This window comes from Macaca mulatta, chromosome 13, assembly GCF_049350105.2.
Source record: "Macaca mulatta isolate MMU2019108-1 chromosome 13, T2T-MMU8v2.0, whole genome shotgun sequence".
In the NCBI taxonomy this organism is placed as follows: domain Eukaryota; kingdom Metazoa; phylum Chordata; class Mammalia; order Primates; family Cercopithecidae; genus Macaca; species Macaca mulatta.
The window spans coordinates 7,722,595-7,747,290 of NC_133418.1; the positions used below are offsets into that span (position 1 = coordinate 7,722,595).

At 45.5% G+C, this 24,696-nt stretch overlaps 1 protein-coding gene across 4 annotated transcripts in view; it reads right to left on the bottom strand.

The window, feature by feature from the left end:
- Positions 1-24,696, bottom strand: part of AFF3 (ALF transcription elongation factor 3) — a 580,285-nt gene that overhangs the window by 21,823 nt on the left and 533,766 nt on the right. For all 4 annotated transcript variants that reach the window (XM_077958872.1, XM_077958871.1, XM_077958869.1 and 1 more), the window contains 4 exons: positions 22,227-22,351; positions 17,280-17,481; positions 12,611-12,735; positions 2,574-2,637 (listed from right to left, as the gene is read on the bottom strand). In XM_077958872.1, coding sequence (XP_077814998.1) covers positions 2,574-2,637; positions 12,611-12,735; positions 17,280-17,481; positions 22,227-22,351 — 516 coding nt within the window. The remainder of the gene's footprint in view (positions 1-2,573; positions 2,638-12,610; positions 12,736-17,279; positions 17,482-22,226; positions 22,352-24,696) is intronic.

Sequence of the window (24,696 nt, forward strand, 5' to 3'; positions counted from 1 at the left end):
TATATTCTTAAGATCTCATAAATCTAAACTTACACATCAAGTTCCTGGCTCCATACCTTACTACTCTTTGTAGGTAATTACATAGTCTAACTCTGGATTGCAAAATCTCCACAATTTTCAAATGATTCATTCATCAATTAAAACCGAATGACATAATACTCAAATACTATTCCAAGTCTTGCCACTAAAAATACAACAACAACAACAAAAAAAAAAACAAAAAACTTCATTAGTAACGATAGCTTCAAAAACAGAAATGCGGAGCAAAACCTCCTCTCACTAGCAAATCAAATTTGTAAACAGCTTATAAAGCTAGTGTAGGTTATAATGCAACATTTCTTGTTTTTTTTTTTTTGGAGACAGGGTCTTACTGTGTCACCCAGGCTGAAGCATGGTGGCGTGATCTTGGCTCACTGCAACCTCTGCCTCCTGGGTTCAAGCGAGTCTTCGTCTCAGCCTCCCAAGTAGCTGGGATTACAGGTGTGCACCACCACATCTGGCTAATTTTTTTTTTTTTTTTTCTATTTTTAGTAGAGACAGGGTTTCACCATGTTGGCCAGGCTGGTCTCGAACTCCTGACCTCAAATGATCTGCCTGCCTCAGCCTCCCAAGGTACTGGGATTACAGGTGTGATCCTGTAATGCAATATTTCTTGGTAACACTTTCAGATGTTACCTGAAAGTGTTATGGCCTGTAATGCAGTATTTCTTGGTAACACTTTCAGATGAAGTCATTTCATTTAGTATTAATATTTCCTAAAGCACCGAATTCTGTGGTATGTGCACTCCACAAGCCAAACATATAATATACTTGGAGAGAGAAAATGTACACCTACAAGATAGCTCAAAGTGCAAGGCAGTCTGTGATTACCCAACAAAATGCAAGACGAGGCATCCAGTGCAAATGAGATGGAGGGAAGGGAGCTAGTGACAGGGCTGCAGAGAGGCTGGGAAGGCCACAGGGAGGAGACTGAACATGATGCCAGGAAGGAATGGTAGGGTTTGGCTAGATTTGGGGAGGACACTGAGGGTGTGAGTATGCCCGTGAGAGTATGTGTGACAGTGAATCCCTGCAAACGCCCGCTGGCTGGCAGGAGCCAGGTGTGCTTAGAGGTTAGTAGGGGACCAGCCTGGCTGGAGCAGTGTCTCCTCTTGGGAAATCGTCAACAGGAAAGATAGGGTTGGGCAAGAGGACAATGAATGAATAATGCTGTAAACTTTAGATGCTGGATTCAAGCAGAAAATCTCTTTCTCCTTAAAAATCTGATGCTCTTCTCCAACAGTGGCCATACATCAGCTTCTCCAGATGACCAGAACTGTCCATCAGACTCAGATTGTGTGGACAAGAGCTTACCTTCCGCTGCCCTTCTCTATTTTCTGATACGTAGGGATAATTCCTCCTGTACCCCAGTGTGCCTAGGCAGTGGTCTTCACGTAAATAAGTGTTTAATAGGTGACGTCGGTAGCACTGGAAGAGGGGTATGTAACTGTTTTTTTAATTTTTTTTATTTTTTAAATTTTTTCTTGAGATGGAGTCTCGCTCTGTCGCCCAGGCCGGAGTGCAGTGGCCGGATCTCAGCTCACTGCAAGCTCCGCCTCCCGGGTTTATGCCATTCTCCTGCCTCAGCCTCCCGAGCAGCTGGGACTACAGGTGCCTGCCACCTCGCCCGGCTAGTTTTTTTGGTATTTTTTAGTAGAGACGGGGTTTCACCGGGTTAGCCAGGATGGTCTCGATCTCCTGACCTCGTGATCCGCCTGCCTTGGCCTCCCAAAGTGCTGGGATTACAGGCTTGAGCCACCGCGCCCGGCCTGTAACTGTTTAAACATCTTCAGTATTCTGAAGGTCACTGGAAATGCCTTCTTCACGTCCAGCACCTGCCTCAATCTCAGTTATGAACACTGGAGGAGACTAAACTCGAGTTACTATGTGGGAAGCGGTCCCTCTGGACTTCATTCATTTAAGATGGAACAAGCATATGACCTCTTTTAGAAAACAAAACAAAAGTTTTCTATCTCTTGCCTGGGAGCTTCAAGCTTTCCAAAACAGGAGATTATCCAAGCAAGAAAAGTTATTCTTTGAAAACATCAAATCATGGTGACTTTAGAGTCTTATGCACAGATAACAGTTCCCGTGTTGTACGGTTTCAGAGAAAGCATTCATTTTTGGCAGATACATGTGAAGAACACCAGTGTTTTTGAAAAGAGATTTGATCCTGGGACTCAGCCAAGGGTTTGTCAGGCTAACAAGAGAAAAATGCAAATCTAGATTTCACTTTTTGAAGGGGGAAAAAAAATACTACCACCCACTGCCTCCACTGGCTCTAGTTACTATTCAAACCTTAGGACTAAATTGAAATATTCATTTATCCAGGGCTTTTTCCCAGTCAGGCATTATTGGTTGAAGTCATAATTTATTGGGCTATGAACACTTGATTATATAAACATTTCTCCATTTAACAGACCCAGCCATCCTTGTAATAGATTTTATAATTACCCTAGCTATATTGTCCCAGTGATGAAGCTGCAGTACACACGTAATTTGGAAGAACGTATCTGGAAAGAAAAGGGTCTCACCATTGCATCTGCTTTATGTTTCATTCGTTTAGCTTCTTGCATAAAATAATCGGCACTGCGAGGCCTACAAGGAGGGAATGATATTAAACGTCATTATGGCTTAAGTGCAAGATCTTTTTAAAATATTCCTTCCTTTCACTCAAACTTAAGGTGCAATTTAAAAACTCTGCTTAATGAGGAATTAAGTGTGTTTTCTGTCTTTCCAAATTACTGCCTATATGTCAAATATCACAATAAACTTTCTCTTAAGTTAGCAATTCGAAACACACTCAACATATGCCAGTAGTCGCTATTTACAGTGGCTTTAACATGGCCCCCTGGTGCCTAATTTGTGAATATATTTTTTATTGTATGGCAAAAAAAACAAGTGAGAAATCTTATTTTATGCAATATTTAAATAAAACAATCCGCTTTTAATGTAAACATTGTACATATACCTCATAATTGTATGGATATATATGGGTGAGTATATTTATGTATCCTTATGAAAATAAGTGCATTTATATGCATATCTAGTACCCAGAGTTTTATGTATATATATTGAATTATCTTAAAGCCTCACAGTGAAAAATAAAAAGAGATAGTGTTGGATGATTACATTCCAGTTGTAATGAAGTTAATTGTCAAATGATGTCTACCTTGTAACAATGCAAACATGCCATGTATTCTCTAGAGCTCTGATTAGCTAGCTGGTAAACATTAACAGCAGACATGTGGATTATTAAAGCAATAACCCTGGCCAGCGGTGACTCTGCCGGGAGATGAAGGTAACTCATCCAGAGACTGATTTGAGCGTGTGTAATGAGGTCCAGTGACGCTAAGGTACTCATTGGACAGTGCCTTTAAGTGTTTAGCCCGACAGATTAAAAAAATGACCTCCTTATAGGCACCAGCAGCATAAACTTTATATAATCAATAAACTTGACCTATTCATGAATATCAAATATAAGCCAGGACTCTCTGAATGGGAGATACGGCGGAAGTAGTGATATTCATCATGGACTGTTTAGCTTATTATTGCAGGCTTATTCTGAACTGCCTTATTTCAGATCCTAGTGGGATCTTTTACCTTATTGTAATATTAGGTAGTCAGAGCGTTCGTGTATCCAGAGAGGTCAAAATGCTTAGAAAAGCAATGTGTGACAATGCTTTTCTGTGACAATGACATTGCCTTTTAATCAAACAAACCAGAATCACAGCATAGTTTTGGGGTCCAGATGGCTCCTCACCCCACCCCACGCACCCCACTGAGGGCTGGAACTGTTCATTCACTGTGCTGGGTCTTTCACTGAGGGTGAGGCCTGAGGTCTCCTTCCTAGGAAGGCCCTGCTCCTACCACTCCATCTTCTCTCTTCCAGCTCCTGGACATCCATGCTTTCCCCATATGAATGGCTTTGTTGTTGCCTTGGTGAGTTTTCCTTCTTTGTCCACAAATTGACACATATTGTCAGAATGTCCACATATTGTCTGGTCTTTGGTTCTAACTCTGGCAATTGACGTTATTGTTGTTGTTATTGTTGTTGTTTGAGAAAGGTTCTCACTCTGTTGCCTAGGCTGGAGGGCAGTGGTACGATCACCGATACTGTAGCATCGGCCCCCTGGGGTTAAGCGACCCTCCCACCACAGCCTCCCAGGTAGCTGCGACTACAGGCGTGTGCCGTGATGCCTGGCTAACTTTTTGTATTTTTAGTAGGGACGGGGTTTTGCCATGTTGTAAAGGCTGGTCTTGAACTCCCGAGCTCAAGTGATCCACCTGCCTCAGCCTCCCAAAGTGCTGGGATTACATGGCTTTCATCACCTTGCCATCCTGCTCACAGACCTAAAATCAGTCTCCAGGGTCTATGAGATCAAATCTCAGTTCAGATCCCCAAAAATCGTGCCTAACCCACTTAACTATGTCACTCATTCAAGAAGGCCCTTGACCAAAGTCAGAGGTGGCTCCTCATTGTCTTGATAACATGACCTCCTGGTCCGAGGAGCTCTGCTCATCACTTCCGCCACCTGGAACACTCTGCTCGCTCTTCATTCACTGAGTGTCTTCCGGGAGCCAAATGCTGCCTGCCCCTCAACTTCCCCCGCTGTAAGGCATTCCGAGTAACCTTGGTCCATGTTCACTTTTGTCCTTCCTGACCTCACACAGCACTTCTTGTTTCCTACACTTGGTATTTCATTATCTTCTGAGCTCTACTGGGCATGTGTGCAACCTGGTTGCTGGTTCATTTGTAGTAAGGACCATGCTGTAGACCTCTTTGATCTTCCCCACCCTGTAGTTTTTGGCACATGGTAGAAGGTAAGCAGGTCTCCCTTGGATGAATGGCACTGAATTCATTTTGAGCTTAGAAGAGTGGTGCCTTCCGACGGGGTGCAGCATCGCGTCCAGTGAGCCAGAGAGTGTCTCCATGGCAACATGAAATTCTCCACATCATTATCTGTTCTATACTCTAGTATATAAGTTAGGTCATTTTTTTTTTCTTGCCCTGTTTTGTCACTAACACATCGCTACTTCAAATGCATTTCGTTTTCATTAAAGGATTATCTTGGTAATAAGCTATGGCTTCTTAGTTTCCACCAGCCTTCTAAGTTACCCTTATGGATGGCAGGGGCTCATAATTCCTAATATAAGCTCCTTAATCACTATTGTTTTCATCTGCAGCATAGTAGCATATTTTAAAATCCTGATATGGAGGCTGAGTCACAGACTCTCACAATAGCGCATGTGGGTAAGTAACACACCTAATTTTCTGACTGTATCAGAGCAGCTATAATCAGAGCAGTAACCTGAGATGCTAATAGCATAGGTACCATCTGGAGGCCACTTACGAACACATTTGTTAGAACTCTCATCTTTGCATAGAATGGAGGGCTCACTGTAATGAGTCACTGAAGATGCCTGATGATTGGCCCATTTTCTCCTTTTGGGTGATTTCTAGTGCCGTACTTCCAGAGCAGATCATTATAAAGCCAGTGGGACCAGTGGGATGTCACCCAGTGTCCAGCCTTGCCACCAACGCACGCTTTCACAAAGGCATCCCTTCTGACAGCAATACACAAGTCAGTAGGAAAAGTAAAACTGCTGTCACCATTGTGACCGTTATAGAATAGAATACAGCAAAGGTACTAAAATGAGATCTTATCTCAGTGTTCAAACAGATTTTCCATCTAATCTTCTATTTTTTTTTTTAACTTGGAAAACCTAGAGTTTTTGTCTTCCATTTGTGTAATAAAATTCCTCCCATTGTTTTCCACGGTGATGGTATTTTATGATGATAGACGAGCAAACCTAATCAAAGTTTAATTAAACACCATAAATATAACTAACTGTGAATCTCGGGCTCTTCAGAAACGGGGCGTGAGTGATCTGAAAGCCAGAGCTTAGCCGCATGCATCTTCATTATGAGAGCTCTCTCCAACAAAAGCATTCTGAGCACTTGATCCAAATAGAAATGTTTTCTTTTCTTCTCTTCCCCCTCCTGCCACCCCCACCTAGAAACACACGGCCTTGGTTCTCAGCAACATCAGGGTTTGAGCTACCCCCATATTTCTTCTGGCACAGGAATATTAAAGCAACCTTGCTTTTTGTTCTCCTTTGTGACTGGGATAGAGTTGAATGGTCTCCCACGGAGAGCCGGGCAGGCTCCTTTCTGTAATTCCTACCTCTGTGAAATGCCGCCCTCGGTAGAACCAGCCTGTTTTGTGAAAACTGGCAGGGATGAGAGCTCAATGTGTTTGAACAACAAGTTCCTCGGCGCGGCAGAAATTGGATGATTTTCTTCGGGAAGTTGAAATCCAAATCAGACGAATAGGCAACTGCATACCAAATGAATTCATCATCTGCTATCCGATATGTCAGCTTGTCATCTGACAAGCCCCAGAGGTGTTAATATGTCCCAAGCTTTGAGGAGAATGCATAAGAAGTTAAGTAATTATTTTTAATACACAGAGTCAGTGATGACTACGGATGAGGGGACTTCAGAGTCCGCCGCTCCAGGATGCTGGCACCGGCTTTCCAGGCCCTTCCCCACAGACGCAGGTAGATTGCATCTGGGTAGCAAGGATTCAAAACAGCTTTTATTTCCACAACTTTGATGTTGGCTGGGGCCCCAGAGTCCCTGGAACCTGGCTTCTCCCAGGCACAAGCGGTCATTCACTGTGTCTTCCAGGCCACAGGCTCCTGCAGGCGACTGCTTCCCTCTCAGCTGGGCACAGGAGGCAGGGTCTGCTCTGCGGGATGCTCAGGTTAAGTGGGGCAGGTTTGGGTCATTGAATCCAAAGTAACTTTCTGTTGAAATGGGAAATTATCAATCTGATGATTGTTTTTCTCTGAGTGACATTTAAAATAATCTTACAAAACCCTAAAAATGATCGGACAGCTGAGATTTCAATCCAGGAGATCTGAATGTCCTTGTCCTCCCGCACCCCGCCTTGGCAAATCCTACTCTCCATTTCTTTCTCTCTGTCTCACTCATGCTTACTCTCACGCTCTGTTTTGGTTCGAACAAAAGAAGCACCTGGCCTTGAGACAGGGATTTCATAATGGGAGAAATTCTAAATGAAGACCAATAAAGGCTTAATGATTAATCAGGAAAACAAAAAGGTAGGGTCCTGCTTTGAAAGGACTAGGAGAGGAGACCCTCAGGAGAACATGCCCACTGCAAGCCCTGGGTTGGGGGGCGGTGGGAACACCTTCCCTGCTGTAATTTCGCCTACTCAAGGATCTCAACTGGTGTCCTTTGACTAAATCATGCTGCTAGGGATCCAACCTTTTACAATATGGGAGTCTTCCCCTCCTCTATAAAATTAAAATCCTTTTAGCTTTGAGACTGCTGTGCTAAGTACATTACAAATGTCAAGTCCCTCTTCCTTCCTCGTGGCCACATTTCACACGCCATGACCTTCAGTGCCTGGCGTCTATAGTCAGTCTTTCCTCACTGTCAGGAGGTTCAGGTAGCCGGGCTCCTGTTATGGGCACCATGGGGACAGAAGGGACGTTCGGTGGTTTGGCTGAATGTGCTGATTGTGACTGACTTTTCCATGTGACATACAGGCAGCAGCCAGCACTTCCTCCGGGGAGCGGCAGGCGGCCCTGGCACCTGGGGTTCTCTGGCTTCCTAGCACAGCAGAACGGCGGCAGGATGGAGGAGGTGGTTTTCCAGCCAAGCATCTCATCACCACGTAGCTCTGTTCAGGACTTCTGTACCGAGGCCTTCGTGACACAGGTGTTCGCTCTCCATTTTCCCCAGCCGAGAATTCCCCTGTCACTAATTATGATACCAAGTGACTTACAGCTCATGGCTTTGCACTAGTAAGATCAGTTCCTAGGCCTCAAGTTGAATCAAGTGCTATCTATTCATTGACATACATTCTTACAGATCTGTTTTTTAAACAAATGTTTGGTAATCATACGAGTGTCACCTTAATACTGCAGCTGTCAAGCAGTGAATGTTGTGTTACTTGCTAAATGTCAGGGGAGGAGGTGAGGTCGCACTGCCACCAATATGAGCCCACAACGTACAAAGGACAGGCTGACCTGGATCACATTTTTAAAATAAATGTTATTCTGCTCAGTTCTGTCTGTATCCCAAAGGAACTAACTGGTGCCTGTTTACAGGCATTCCAGGAATTACAGGCGCACGCTACCATATCTGGCTAATTTTTGGTAAGTAACATAGGAAAAGGGGCTTGGAAGCCCATGAATTTACATTTACCTGCATGTAGATTCCTTACGGTCATAGAAAAAATTGCAGGCACTCTTTCCTGGGAATGTCATTTATAATTCAGCTGGGTTCATTCAACACTTGGTATTGAGAGCCTACTGGCTTCAGCTGTTGTCTGAATCCCATGTTTATTCAACCATTAACACGTATTTATAATACAAAGGGATGAGTTTACTTTTTTAAAAAAGCTGCACGATGCGGCTTTAAAAATTAAATGACAGTGTGGCATCTGTTACTTTTTGGATCACTGTAACTGGATTTTCATCAACTTGAAATCACTCCAGTGCTAATTATCTAGTCCTTTCTTTTCTTCCATTGGTGGCCTCTCTTTGGTCATTTCACTGCTTGTTTTCAAAAAGGGCTAAAGTTCACTCTTCACCCTGGGTGAAGAGAAGTCAAGGAAAGTGATGGGGCTGAGGTCCTCCTCTGTCACTGAGGGTGCTGGTGGGGAAGCTGGCACAGAATGGAGGTGGGCAGGGAGGAGGTAGAGAATTAAATTTAAGTAATCCTAGGAAACCTTCCTGGAGAGGTCACCATGTGCCTCTCTCTCCCCCTGAAGAACTGAGAATTAATTAATCATTATACTTCAACTCTTGTGCCTGTACTTGGCACTTAGTAAGTACTCCATATGTACCAAATGGAACCTGGGAGACGTTCCTGTAATTGGTAAATTTGTTACCAATTTTAGGTAACATCTTAGCCCAGTGATCTCTTGAAGGTTGCTTATTTTTACTGCTTCAAGGAAGAGACGATGCCTATTTTTGCTTTTTTTCTTTTTGATATGAAGTTACACTCTTGTGGCCCACACTGGAGCGCAATGGCGCGATCTCAGCTCACTGCAACTTCCACTTCCTGGGTTCAAGTGATTCTCCTGCCTCAGCTTCCCGAGTAGCTGGGATTACAGGCACATGCTATCACGCCTGGCTAATTTTTCTTTTTTGTGTTTTTAGTAAAGATGGGACCAGCCTATGTTGGCCAGGCTGGTCTCAAACTCCTGACCTCAAGTGATCCACCCCGCTCGGTCCCGCAAAGTGCTAGGATTACAGGCATGAGCCACTGTGCCCGGCCTATTTTTGCTTTTCAAGCTTGAAGAATCTTTCCACAACTTTCTTAGTTCGACGGTTGAGTGGCTGTTTGAGTTGCATATTTATTTTACTGTTATGGATTTCAAATCAGTCGGGACACATGGCAATTGGAATGCGACATCTATCTCTCCATATGATGGATATGAAACAGTGCTTTTTTATTCTATTATATCTATATCCATAAAAGGAGAAACAGTTTCATTGTGGCTGTCAGCCAGGAAAATTATACGTATTGCTAATGGGAAGAACAAATGATAACAGCCTCTTTGTTGACACTGGTAGTGACAAAATTATATTAGTTTCAGCCATAGCAGATTGAGAGACATTTCCTCTTAGAAAAAGTCCAAGGGCTGCCAGCCATGGTGGCTCCTGCCTATAATCCCAGCACTTTGGGAGGCTGGGGTGGGAGGGCTGCTTGAGGCCAGGAGTTTGAGACCAGCCTGGGCAACACAGTGAGACACTTTTTTTTTTTTTTTTTTTTTTTTTTTTTTTTTTTTTGAGACGGAGTCTCGCTCTGTCACCCAGGCTGGAGTGCAGTGGCCGGATCTCAGCTCACTGCAAGCTCTGCCTCCCGGTTCACGCCATTCTCCTGCCTCAGCCTCCCGAGTAGCTGAGACTACAGGCGCCCGCCACCACACCTGGCTAATTTTTTTTTCTTTTCTTTTCTTTTTTTTTTTTTTGAGACAGAGTCTCGCTCTGTCTCCCAGGCTGGAGGGCAGTGGCGCGATCTCTGCTCACTGCAAGCTTCGCCTCCCGATTTCATGCCATTCTCCTGCTTCAGCCTCCCGAGTAGCTGGGACTATAGGCGCCCGCCACGTCGCCCGGCTAGTTTTTTGTATTTTTTTTTTTAGTAGAGACGGAGTTTCAACGTGTTAGCCAAGATGGTCTCGATCTCCTGACCTCATGATCTGCCCATCTCGGCCTCCCAAAGTGCTGGGATTACAGGCTTGAGCCACCGTGCCCGGCCTTTTTTTCTTTTTGAGACAGAGTCTCGCTGTTGCCCAGGCTGGAGTGTGGTAGCAAGATCTCAGTTTACTGCAACCTCTGCCGCCCAGGTTCAAGCAATTATCTGCCTCAGCCTCCGGAGTAGCTGGGCTTACAGGCACCCACCACCACGCCCAGCTAATTTTTGTATTTTTAGTAGAGACGGGGTTTCACCATCGTGGTCAGGTTGGTTTTGAACTCCTGACCTTGTGATTCACCCGCCCCAGTCTCCCAAAGTGCTGAGATTACAGGTATGAGCCACCGTGCCCAGCCATGAGACACTTTTTCTACAAAAAAAAAAAAAAAACTAACTGGGGGTGGTAGCATGCATCTGTGGACCCGGCTACTCAGGAGGCTGAGGCAGGAAGATAGCGTGAGCCCAGGACTTTGAGGCTGCACTGAGCCATGCTCATACCACTGCACTCTAGCCTGGGTGACAGGGCAAGCCTGTCTCAAAAAAAAAAAAAAAAAAAAAAAGTCCAAGTACCTGTAGATCAAAGTGCAATCATTTAGTTGTTGCTGTTTCTGACCTAGCTTTCTGGTTCATACACTGGAAAATTCCTTGCATTTTAATATGACATATGTATTTGTATTTTGTGTGTATATACCATGCTCTCAAAACCATCCACTGTAAGTATGCGGTGGTGTGAGTACCTCAGGGTCTAATGCTCCTTCTGTTTGATCATGTTGTTGGGTTATGACTTCCAAATGCAGATTTCTACATTATCCTTATACACAATTCTAATCTCTTCTTTTTACAAATGGCTGAAGTTCACATGAACAATTTATGTCCTGAACCTTAATTATAAATGTAGTTTGCCACCTGACTGTACTCCCACTCCATGCCCTCCCTGGGGATTAATCACCACCTACCTCCCTGGCTGCTTGGCAAAGGCGATGTAGACAGTGAGAGGAAGGGGGCGGTGAGGGCCAGGAGTGTGGGTGGGACGCAGCTGCCACCACAGGAAGAGAGGAAACACACATGCCTTCCTGGGCTGCCCTCAAGCTTTCCCAAACCCAGTTGCCTTGGAATGTGTTCATTTAACAAAATAAACAACGAATGTGGACTTGGCTTTCAACCCCAAAACGCTGTACCCTCATTAGCTTACGGGAGTCCATGCAGTACTTGAAGACTACAACTTAGTATTTTAAATTTCCCAAGGAAGCGTACAGAGGTGAATAGATCATGCCAAGACTTCGGGTGGCAGTTATGGATGGAGGAGCGGGGTGGACGACGAGGCTGGAGTAGCCACCCCTGCATGGTGCTTTCTCTGCTCCACGTGATACCCCTTAGGAGATGTCATTTAATGGATCCTAGGAGGGCCCCGTGGAGGGAGCCGTGGCATTTGTCATTGGGACTCTCGGACATGTAGAACCATTTTATTTTCCAACATCCAGTGGGGTTAGTGGTTTGCAGTCTGTCTCCTCAGCTAGACTAGAAGCCCTTAGAGGGCAGGAGAGCCTACTTCTGCAGCTGCTCCACCCTGGGGCCGAATTTTTCCTGCCTCACCCAGCCATGTATTTGACGTCCGTAGGACCACTAAACCTGAAAAGAGGATTCACACTGAGTATCTTCTGCCTTCCAGGCTTGTCCTTGACACATACATTTTCCCTAAGAGCCGAAATAATTTTCAGCATCATTTGATCATTTCTCATTTGTCATTTTCAGCCTCTCGAGAGCATTCCAGGATGTTATTTTTATTCATCTTCTCCTCTTGTTTTTCCTCCTTTTAAAATGATGCCGGGAATGGAAGTTATACTTGGGTGAGACTGAAAGTGCTAGAATTGGGTGAAGGATCATGGCATTTTTTTTCCTATAGAAGAATCATTTATACTATTATAAAGAATATAGCAGTTGGAGGAAAAAAGCTTTCAGGAGTAAATCACTATTATTCATTGCCTATTATAATTTACAACAACAACAATGCTTCTCTTTCTAGTAGCATAAAACCGCCAACAACCCACAGTACAAGCGCTTAGAAGCGTAAGACTCATTAATGCTATTCGCCTTTGTTTTCTATGTCCAACCCCGTTAGCACTGATTATTCTGTCTACCCAAAAACCCCACCACGACTCAGGCATGCACTCAAAATTAAGGCTCCAATTCCCTTCAAGAGGGACATTTAAATGACCAGGGGAAAAAAAGGCCACACTGTTGCTGAAGGTGGCCACACCAAGGTGTCCACGCCCCTTCCACCTGAGCAGCTTCTATTCTGTCTTACCCCTCACCATATTAAAAAAAGTCTGAACTTACATATCATCGAAGATGAGTTTCTGCCTCTTGCAGTCCCTGTGGCCGTTGGAGCCTGGAGACCACGGCTCCGTCTGCGGTCGTGACTTGTGGAGGGGAATGTTTTCAGAATTGTTGTGAGCTGCTTTCTAAACAAGAAACAACACATGTCTTTGAGAAATTGGCCACCTGGTGAAGCGAGCAGCCCATCACATACATACATACATACATACATAGAATATCTTTGGCTCTACAGAACATCTTTGTGTGCTGTATTAGAATGGATGGTGATTGTGTCTCAATAAAGAAATACCTGCCTTCTAGGTATTTGCCGAGGGCTTCTACCTGCGTTCTCAACCGTCATTCTCATGACACTATCCAAAGGGAAGTCATGACGCCCACTCTCACAGATCCAGAAACAGGCTTGGTGAGTTTCAGCAACTTGTCCACACTCAGTGACTGTGGTGGAGGCCAGGGGTTAGGGTTTAGACGCCTACTGTTCCCAGTCCGCTAGACCGGAGGCTGGCCAGTTCAGTTTTCATCAATCAGCATCCTCCAGGGGGCTGGTGAAAACACAGATTGCCAGGCTCCGCACTGAGAGTCTGGGATTCAGCAGGGCTGGGGTGGGGACCTAGAATCTGCCCTTCCATCTGGTTCCCAGTGATGCGGATGCTGCAATCACCCGCAATCCTGGAACCACGCTTTCAGAACCATTCACCTTCACTGCCTCTTGCAAAAGATAAGTCACTCAGCTCACAGTCTGTGAAGTCACTGTCTGTGAAGACCAGAAGGAGTCAACGGGAATCACTAGGAATTATTAAAAAATAAATTCTAGGCCAGGTGCAGTGGCTCTCACCTGTAATCCCAGCACTTTGGGAGGCCAAGGCAGGTGGATCACCTGAGGTCAGGAGTTCAAGACCAGCCTGGCCAACATGGCAAATCCCCGTCTCTACTAAAAATACAAAATTTAGCCGGGCGTGGTGGCGGGCGCCTGTAATCCCAGCTACTCGGGAGGCTGAGGCAGGAGAATCACTTGAACCCAGGAGGTGGAGGTTGCAGTGAGCTGAGACTGCACCATTGCACTCCAGCCTGGGCGACAAGAACAAAAGTCCATCATATATATATATACACACACACACACACATATACACACACACACATATATATACACACACACATATATACACACACACACATATACACACACACACATATATATACACACACACATATATAAACACATATATACACACACATATACACACATATATATACACACACATACACACACATATATACACACACACACATACACACACACACATATATATACACACACATATACACATATATACACACACACATATACACACACACACACATATATATGGAACACATTAGTCTGTGGAAAAGTTTTAAAAATCACATTACTCAGGATAGAAACATTTACATGGCACCTACTGTGTGCTAAACACATGGATCATAAAACCACATCTGAGGTTAGGAAATGCAAATGGTTTCTCTGAAGTAATTAAAATTGAATGTATACAAATGCTGCTTTAAATATGGACTGCTTTTACGTGTAACACTGTACAGGTTAGAGTCTACTGTTATAGAAGACCAGGAAACTCAGATGTCAACATTTAAAAATTGTTCTTAAACTCCTCCAGTGGCCTCTGCTTGCTATTGGTAAAAGGAGCGATCCCAGTCAAGTGGCCCCTCAGCCATTCTTCGCCTGTGGCCTCTGTGCCCCAGACTCATGGGCTGGTGTCCGGTTCTTTCTCGGGACCTTTGCACTGGCTGCTTCCTCTGCCTATAATGCTCTGTGCCCCTTACTATATGCCTACTTGCCTTTTACAGATCTCGCATTAGGGGTCAGCCATCTATGGACAGGGAGTCAAACCTGGCTTTTCTTGTAAATAAAGTTTTATTGGAAATGAATCCTGCCTATGCATTTATCTATCGTCCGTTTTCCTGCTACAATGGCAGAGTCGGGTAGCCAGGATGGAGACTGTGCAGCCCATAAACCCTTAGGTTATTTATCTGATTTTTTACAGCAGCAGTTCTCAACAGGGGGCAAACTGATAATGCCTGGAGACATTTTTAGTTGTCACCACTGCCAGTGGGTGCTCATAGGATCTACTGGGTGGAAGCCAGGGACACTGCCAAATATCCTACGTTGCAGAGGACAGCCTCACCACAAGTAATTGGTCAGTCCAAAACGTCAAAACCTGCTTCGCAGAAAAAGTTTGCCACTCTTAGGACTAATTCAAGCCTCTTTGTTCTAAGAGCTCCTAGTTCTTTGTGAGTTCCCTTTTTGGCACTGAAACCGCTGGTGCTGAGTCATGGATGTGTGCGATCCCCTGTATGAGGCTCTCTCCCAGCTAACTGTAAGCTTCATTCAGGCACAAATGGAATCTGCTGGATTGTGACTGCATCTCTGATGCCCAGCACGTAGTAAGTACTTACCAAATAAGCACCTGTTTGGTGAAGAATAACTAAATAAGATCTATAATTGGTTTACAGTTCTCTGTATATCATAGTTGCTCATGACTTAAAGATCTACAGGCAAATAAAAAAAACTTGAGTTGGTGTCTTTTTGTTCCACATTTTTCTTTTTTTTTTTTTTTTTGAGACAGAGTCTTGCTCTGTCGCCCAGGCTAGAGTGCAGTGGCTGGATCTCAGCTCACTGCAAGCTCCGCCTCCCGGGTTCATGCCATTCTCCTGCCTCAGCCTCCTGAGTAGTCGGGACTACAGGCGCCCGCCACCTCGCCCGGCTAGTTTTTTTGTATTTTTTTTAGTAGAGACAGGGTTTCACCGTGTGTTAGCCAGGATGGTCTTGATCTCCTGACCTCGTGATCTGCCCATCTCGGCTTCCCAAAGTGCTGGGATTACAGGCTTGAGCCACCGCGCCCGGCCCCATGTTTTTCTAATATAGGTCTTCCCCAATTCTTTCAGTCTAGAATTAAAGACCACTGCTCCCAAGTGAGGGTGCACAAAAGAAGGTTAATTTCCTGAGGATGCTGTAAGATTGAGGCTCTTGCGGGAACTTCCAGCAACTTTTAACAATCTTTAACTCATGGGATAAAGTGTTACACACTGCTTCCTCCCTCATCCTTCTTTGCAGAGTCCTGTTCTTTTTTTTTTTGAGATGGAGTCTCGCTCCGTCACCCAGGCTGGAGTGCAGTGGCGCGATCTTGGCTCATTGCAACCTCCACCTCCCAGGTTCAAGTGATTCTCCTGCCTCAGCCTCCTGAGTAGCTGGGATTACAGGTGTGTGCCACCACGCCTGGCCACCCAGCTGGTTTTGATAGGCACAGTGACTACCATGGGAGAGGGTTTGGAAGTAACTAATGTTCCCGAGAGGATGAGGGGTCCAGGGCCACTGGCTGTCAAGAGGCTGGCATGGAGGCGAAGAGGAACTAACATACAGTGTTAGTTGCATAGGTGTCCCTAGGTGTTGGAGTTTTTTTGTTTTTTTCCATTGAGACAGAGTCTCGCTCTGTCACCCAGGCTGGAGTGCAGTGGTGGGATCTCAGCTCACTGCATCCTCTGCCTTCCAGATTCAAGCAATTCTCCTGCCTCAGCTGGGACTACAGATGCCTGCCACCATGCCTGGCTAATTTTTGTATTTTTAGTAGAGACAGGGTTTCACCATGTTGGCCAGGCCGGTCTTGAACTTCTGACCTCAAGTGATTCGCCCGCCTCAGCCTCTCAAAGTGCTGGGATGACAGGCATGAGCCATCATGCCCAGTGGGGATCTTTTCATAATATTGTCTCTTTTAAAATATTGCAGGTAAAGAAACAGGAGCAGAGAGATTAAGTAACTGGCCCAAGATCACACTGTAGCTAAGAGGTGAGGTCAGACTGTGAACCCAAGTCCCCTGCTCTTCCCCTGGGGCGTGCTGGAATCACCCTTGAGATCACTGGAAAAGGGGTAGCGGGGGAGTTCCCCCACTGTGGCTGCAACACTGGCCAGTGAGGGCCAAGTGCGGGCCCTGTAGCTTTCAGTGTGGGGTTTTCAATCCCAGATTTAACTCTGCCCTGGGCTCAGACATTTTTCCCAATAGAAAGGTTGGTTGGTTCAAACTCCTAATTTACTTTGTCCCGGGATGGTATTACTTTGAGGTCTTGTCTTTTCAGACAGAAAAATAAAATCCTGCCTAAGCAACAGAGGCTTAGAATTCTCCCTCGGTTCCTCTTCCCCGCTCTCTGTTGGGAGGGTGAGGGGGGATGTCTTTTGCTGGGTCTTCCTAGAAGCGGGTGGCATTCAGGAATTCTCAAGGGGACCTCAAGCATGTGTTTAGACTGTGCTAGGTTAGAGACAGAGCTTGGGGGTGCTCAGTTTCTATTTTTTTTTTTTTTTGAGACAGGGTCTCGCTCTGTTGCCCGGGCTGGAGTGCAATGGCGCGATCTTGGCTCACTGCAAGCTCCAGTTCCCAGGTTCATGCCATTCTCCTGCCTCAGCCTCCCAAGTAGCTGAGACTACAGGCACCCACCACCATGCCCGGCTAATTTTTTGTATTTTTAGTAGAGACGAGGTTTCACTGTGCCAGCCAGGATGGTCTCGATCTGCTGACCTCGTGATCCACCCGTCTTGGCCTCCCAAAGTGCTGGGATTACAGGTGTGAGCCACTGTGCCCCACCCCTCATTTTGGTTTTAGTTGGAAAGGAAGAGAGAGCATCAACGAACCGTGAGGTCTCCGCCGTGAGGCTGCAGCTGGCTGTCGGCCTTAGGCTTTTTGCTGGAAGAGGCTGAAGTGAACAAACTGTTGCCATTAGGTCGGCTGGAAGAAGTTAAGTCCTCGCTGGTGTATTTGTGTTTAGATGCATCGGAGAGGGGTGAGATGGGCGACCGAAGCATTTTTTCATTTTTATTTATTGGTATTGCCACACTGAAAAAGGAAATGACAGTAATGGAATGTCACAGAGTCTGCACAGGGAAAGGTAAATGTTTTCCTATGACCCAAACCACCCAACTGGGACCTGTTGCTGGGAGAAGCTTCTTGGGAATTATTATACCAGGAAACAAGTTAATGGCATTAGGATCATAACAAACAAGAAGCAAGTCTCACTCACTGTTTCTTTTCTCTCCCCATCAGGATGATAGTAATTCTGGAGCCGGCACCAAAGAACGCAACTAAGACTAGTAACACTTTCATTTTCCAAGTCCTTTATCCAAGGATCTCAAAATACCCAGAAAACAACTTACTGTTTTCCTAACAAGCATAAGGAGCAAGCAGTGGGAAGGTCAGTCAACAACAATAAATGAATTCTACATTTCTTTCTCTTCTTGAGACAGGGTCTGGCTCTGTTACCCAGGCTGGAGAGCAGTGGCAGGATCTTGGCTCACTGTAGCCCTAACCTCCTGGGCTCAAGCAATCCTCCCACCTCAGTCCCCTGAGTAGCAGGGACTACAGGTATGCATCACCACATCTGGCTAATTTTTCATATTTTTTGTAGAGATGGGGTTTCACCATGTTGCCCAAGCTGGTCTCGAACTCCTGGATTCAAGGTGCCTCGGCCTCCCAAAGTGCTGGGATTACAGACATGAGCCATTGTGCCCAGCCAAATTCTACATTTCTTTTTATTTTTTATTTTTTTGAGACGGAGTTTCACTCTTGTCACCCAGGCTGGAGTACAATGGCGTGATCTCGGCTCACTGCAACCTCCGCCTCCTGGGTTCAAGTGATTTTCCTGCCTCAGCCTCCCGAGTAGCTGGGATTACAGGCGCCTGCCACCATGTCTGGCTAATGTTTTTATTTTTAGTAGAGATGGGATTTCACCATGTCAGCCAGGCTGGTCTTGAACTTCTAACCTCAGGTGATCCACCCGCCTCGGCCTCCCAAAGTGCTGGGATTATAGGCGTGAGCCACCGCACCCAGTCTGAATTCTACATTTCTAAAAAGACTTTTGCTATCTCATCTGAGCTTATACTAAATATTATATAGAAAATAATAAAACCAGAGAACAACCTGCAATGTGTAAAGCCAATTCTTAATATCTGAGTTTATGACTTAAACAGGGATTGATCAGATTAAACCTAGAATATAAAAACAGTGAGTAGGAGGCTGGGTGTGGTGGCTCATGCCTGTAATCCCAGCACTTTGGGAGGCCAAGGTGGGCAGATCACTTGAGGTCTGGAGTTTGAGATCAGCCTGGCCAACATGGTGAAACCCTATTTGTACTAAAAATACAAAAATTGGCTGGGCGCAGGGGCTCACGCCTGTAATCCCAACACTATGGGAGGCCGAGGCGGGCGGATCACAAGGTCAGGAGATCGAGACCATCCTGGCTAACATGGTGAAAACCCGTCTCTGCTAAAAAAATACAAAAAATTAGCCAGGCATGGTGGCGGGCACCTGTAGTCCCAACTACTTGGGAGGCTGAGGCAGGAGAATGGTGTCAACCCAGGAGGAGGAGTTTGCAGTGAGCCAAGATCGCGCCACTGCACTCCAGCCTGGGGGACAGAGCAAGACTCCACCTCAAAAAAAAAAAAAAAAAAAAAAAAAAAAAAAAAAAAATTAGCCAGGTGTGGTGGTGCATGCCTATAATCACAGCTACTCAGGAGCAGGGGAATCACTTGAGGGAGGTGGATGTTGCAGTGAGGCGAGATTGCACCACTGCACTCCAGCCTGGGAGACAGAATAAGACTCTGTCTCCTAAATAAACAAATACGGTGAGTAGAAGTTACAGTTTCTGATTCCTAACTCCTTATTTCACCTTCAAAACTACTGTCTGTGCTTGAATATAATGTTCTCCAAAATCAACCATCAGTGAAGAGGGATTCACTTACATTTGAGTTTGCAATGTATATTACATTGTTAGGGCTCTATTCCTTATAGTATTCTTTGGGGAAGACAGATTAGTCTGAAATGAACTCAGTCATCGCTCATTTAGAATACTTATAGAGGTCACCTGGTAGAGCCAGTTAAAACATGGTAAAGTCATCTAACAAAGATTGACTCATTATTCTTGGGGTTGGGCTCTTTTAATTGCACGTGTTCGTTATCACCGCAAACAAGCCATTAAAGTCACTTCGAAAAGCAATTTCCTTAGCTGGTGGTCACAGTGGAGAGATTACAAACACAGGCCTCTAGAACAAATGACAAGACCAAGGTTCTGAATGTTATGCAAATGGATACATGTGGGGATAGAATTTCTGGTGATAGATTTCTGGTTCCAAAAGCACTGTGTGTCTAACAACATAGAGGCTGTGTTATGCAAAAGTGCTTTGGGAGAATCAAAAGTTACTCATCTAGCGATGGCAAAGATGCTGATGTTGAAGATAATGTGAACTGCCTGACTATAATTGTTTGTCGAAATGTGAGTGAAGAAAGACCTTTTCCTCAGTCTCTATAATTTGACGTACTTCATGATTTTCACAGTGCAAGAAAAACAAAACTGTGACATTAAATATTATCATGGACATCATGATTGTCGGTTTTTCATCATTGCAAGTTTATAAATATATATATTCAAGTTGACCAAAGAAACTTTCTTGGGAGCTCCTCTTTGAAATTGGCAATCCCTTGGCCGGGCGCGGTGGCTCAAGCCTGTAATCCCAGCACTTTGGGAGGCCGAGGCGGGCGGATCACAAGGTCAGGAGATCGAGACCACAGTGAAACCCCGTCTCTACTAAAAATACAAAAAATTAGCCGGGCGCGGTGGCGGGCGCCTGTAGTCCCAGCTACTCAGGAGGCTGAGGCAGGAGAATGGCGGGAACCTGGGAGGCGGAGCTTGCAGTGAGCCGAGATCGTGCCACTGCACTCCAGCCTGGGCAACAGCGTGAGACTCCGTCTCAAAAAAAAAAAAAAAAAAAAAAAAAAAAAAAAAAAAGAAATTGGCAATCCCCGTCTCTGGGACTGCTGTGCAGCACTGGTAAAACCTGATAGTAGCAATCACAGTTCCAGAGGTACACAGACCACCTTTCCCAGAAAGAACTCTAAGCATTTTATCTGCATTGTGTCACTACTTAACATAAATAAAACCATCAAAACTAGGAGGCTCTGCCAGACTAAGTCTCTAGAGCAAGAGTTTTTTTTAACCTGGGGTTCAAGAACTTGAATGGAGAAGTGACCTCTTCATTTTCACTGACCTCTCACTGTAATAGAACATTTCCTTCAACTATGAGTAAAGGTATGAAACCAGAGTCATGGTTTAGCAGGAGCAGTAGTATCAACACCTGTGACTGTGTCACCGGTATAAATCACAGCTATTTTCTTTTTTTCTTTTCTTTTTTGAGATGGAGCCTGTCTGTCACCCAGGCTGGAGTGCCGTGGTGCAATCTCAGCTCACTGCAACCTCCGCTTCCCGGGTTTGAGCGATTCTCTGGCCTCAGCCTCCCGAATAGCTGGGACTACAGGAGTGTGCCACCACACCCGGCTAATTTTTTTATATTTTTAGTAGAGACGGGGTTTCACCATATTGGCCAGGCTGGTCTTGAACTCCTGACCTCATGATCCGTCTCCCTCAGCCTCCCAAAGTGCTGGGATCACAGGCATGAGCCACTGCACCCGGCCAAATCACAGCTATTTTCCTATCATATTGCAGTTGTGCAGACACACAGTTTATATTCCTCACTGCTTAGAAATTATGGAAGCCACCAGATCAGCTAGATCATTTAGTGTATTAACACGCACTAAACGGTATCGCACATTTAAAAATATCTGGGTACCACATTTTCCCCATTTCCCCTTTCTCAATATTTTGGGCTGGCATCCACCCTGCACAGAGGACCGAGGAGTGGGCAGCGTGCAGGGGCAACCCTCCCTCCCGTTCAGACCCACAGGAGCCCTCGCCTTCCAAGGTGATTCCGGCACTGCAGTGGGCCTGTGTGTGTGCACCCTCGCTCTCCAATTTCCTCGCCAAGGTTTAGCACCGCTCTACATCTTTTCCTAACCTTTCAGTTTACATTTTTATGTGTTGTGCTGAGACATTCATCTCCCTTTAAAATTCTATGTATACGGTCAGAGAGGGCGAGGGGTGTCTTAGAGAGGAAAAGTGGCCTCTGTGCTGTGGTATTTCAAAATGGAAAGCGCTTCTATGACTGATGATAAGCTACTCGTTTCTAATAAATACCTGGGATTTTGCCTTGCTTGTAAGCCATTCATCAAAGAGGGGAGTCAGTGCTGGGTGGGTCCATCTGGAACCTCTTGAGAGGAGTGTCTGGGTGGCCATTTAACCTTGGGAGCACGGACCCTTCTAAGGCCACAATTTTAGTCTATATCCAATTAATTGCTTTAGGTGCTGCACATGGAGATTCAGCTCCAAGTGTGTATTTCTTCATCTGCGTAATAAGCTTAGTGTTCTTACGAGTTTAGTGGTTACCATTAAAATATTGATTAGAAATTCAGTTATTAAGTTTTTTGGGAGAAGGGCATGTCTTGGGGAGTGCAGAGCTGTGTGTAACTAGTATCTGGTCTTTGGTTATGGAGAAGTACCTTGCATGAGTATCTGGAGCTATAGTATGGGGCACATGTAGTCATAATGATAAGACTTGGGTTAAAGGAGGGAAGCAAGTCTGCAGACCTAGACCAGAGTAGTCCTCAAAAAATCCAACCCTCCTCCAACCCAGCAGGTGACTTTCAGACCCACAGATCTCTCCAGCTCACTTCCACTTTGGAGGGAATGCACGTACCTGTTGATGTTCATGTTGCAGTGGTTTGCAGACAAAGTATTACCGGTGGAGGTGGCCAGTCTTGAAGAGCTGTCTTTCTCTCCCTGGGCCTTCTTGATCTCCCTGTAGTCGTCTTCGTTGTCACACTGTATGGGAATAAAGTCAATCAGCACTGGATTTCAAGAGTTCCCAGGCGCCGACTTCCACAGAGCAAGGCCTCCTGGGAGCCCCACTCACCTGGCTTCCCCGAAGCATAACCTGAGCAGCTGTGCCCCTGCCATAGCTTCCCCATTAGCTCCTCAACAAGCAAGGATGAAATCTGTCGGTTTTACAATCGACAGCTGATGGAGAGGAGAGGCACGACGCCATGATTCAACATTTTGAATTCTGACAGCTGCTCTGCCATCAACGGGCCTAGGATTTAGTCCTCCAAAGCGGCCCTGGTCTGAGTTCCCACTGCAGCTCCAGTGGCACTCACCTTGGCATTTCTTGGTATCGGAATAAAGTACAGCAAGTGTGTGTTCTCTGGGATTCATGCCATAAGGTCAGTGGCAAGCTTGGACTTTTCTGCTTTAAAAATTCTTGCCTTGGCCAGGCGCGGTGGCTCATGCCTGTAATCCTGGCACTTTGGGAGGCCAGGGCAGGCAGATCACGAGGTCAGGAGATCGACACCATTCTGGCCAACATGGTGAAACCCCATCTCTACTAAAATACAAAAAATTAGCCAGGTGTGGTGGTGGGCGCCTGTAGTCCCAGGTACTCGGGAGGCTGAGGCAGAAGAATCGCTTGAACCCGGGAGGCAGAGATTGCAGTGAGCCAAGATCACACCACTGCACTCCAGCCTGGTGACAGAGTGAGACTCCATCTCAAAAAAAAAAAAAAAAAAAAAGAATTGCCTTTTGTGAACTGCAACCAGAAGCTATTATCTCTTGATGCCTTAATTCTAGTTTTCAATTACTATCCCATGACATCTTAGAATCCATAAAGCACCTTTTTCTAAAACAGTACTTTGATTGGATCCTTGTTGCCATGATTGGGTTTAATTTTATTTATTTATTTAGAGATAGAGTCTTGCTCTGTCACCCAGGCTGGAACGCAGTGGTGCGATTATGGCTCACTGCAGCCTCGACCTCCCAGGCTCAAGTGATTCTCCTGCCTCAGCCTTCCAAGCAGCTGGGCCTGCAAGTGCGTGCCACCATGCCTGGCTAAATTTTTGTCTTTTTTTGTAGAGATGGGGTTTTGCCATGTTGCTCAGGCTGATCTCAAACTCCTGGGCTCAAGTGATCCTCCCACCTTGGCCTCCCAAAGTGCTGGGATTACAGGTGTGAGCGAACAGGCCAGCCTGTGTTTAACTTTAGATATGGGTTAAGGTGCAACACAAATATATTCGGAAAGTACCATTTTCCATGAGCTAACAGGAACCTAGTATGGTATCCTCAGGGCTGTCTGCCTTGTTTTGCAGGAGACAAGCGCCAGCACCAAAGAAAGACTCTGACCTTCTCGCTTTGGCTGGAATTTTGCCACACAGCCTCTGCCACAGGGGCTCCCAGATGCCCACACTGTAATAGTGCCCCCATGGAAGGCCCAAACCAAAGCTCCGAGATCTCGGTCCTTAGCTCCAGGGCTCCAGCAGGGCGAGACTCCACAGGTTTGTCAGTCAGGTCTACGGGGTCATGTTGGCCCATCTCCAGCACCCAGTACGGGGGTACTAGTGCCCAGAATACCAGGTAACGAGCACTATGGAAATGTTCTTTCATTTCTCTCGTGTCTGTGTTTAATGATGATTCCTTAGATTTTATGAGTACAGCCCGGTGTCAGGCTTAGTGTAAATGAAGTTTCTTAAGTTAAAATAAAAATGGCCATAAGTAATACAACTATTTTTTTTTCTTTTTCTTTTTTTTTTTTTGGAGACGGAGTCTCGCTCTGTCGCCCAGGCTGGAGTGCAGCGGTGTGATCTCGGCTCACTGCAAGCTCCACCTTCCAGGTTCATGCCATTCTCCTGCCTCAGCCTCCCGAGAGGCTGGGACTACAGGCGCCGCCACCACGCCCGGCTAGTTTTTTGTATTTTTTTTTTTTTAGTAGAGACGGGGTTTCACCGTGTTAGCCAGGATCGTCTTGATCTCCTGACCTCGTGATCCGCCCGTCTTGGCCTCCCAAAGTGCTGGGATTACAGGCTTGAGCCACTGCGCCCGGCCAGTAATACAACTATTTAAACACAGAATATTATGGAATTTTATGTACATCTTTCTGCACCTCTCTCTAGTAAACTCTGTATGCCTGGATGGCTTTATGTATCTCCAATCTGTCTATATATTACCAATGTCTATCTCTGCATATTTCATATATGTGTATATTTCCATCAGCCTATTCATTTAGCCATCCATCCCAGAGGCAGTAGCCACACGCATTCCCAGATGATTAATTGATAGATTGATTCCTACACTCAACAAAGATTCAGTACCAGCAAGTAGTAAGGAAGACAGGGTGTATA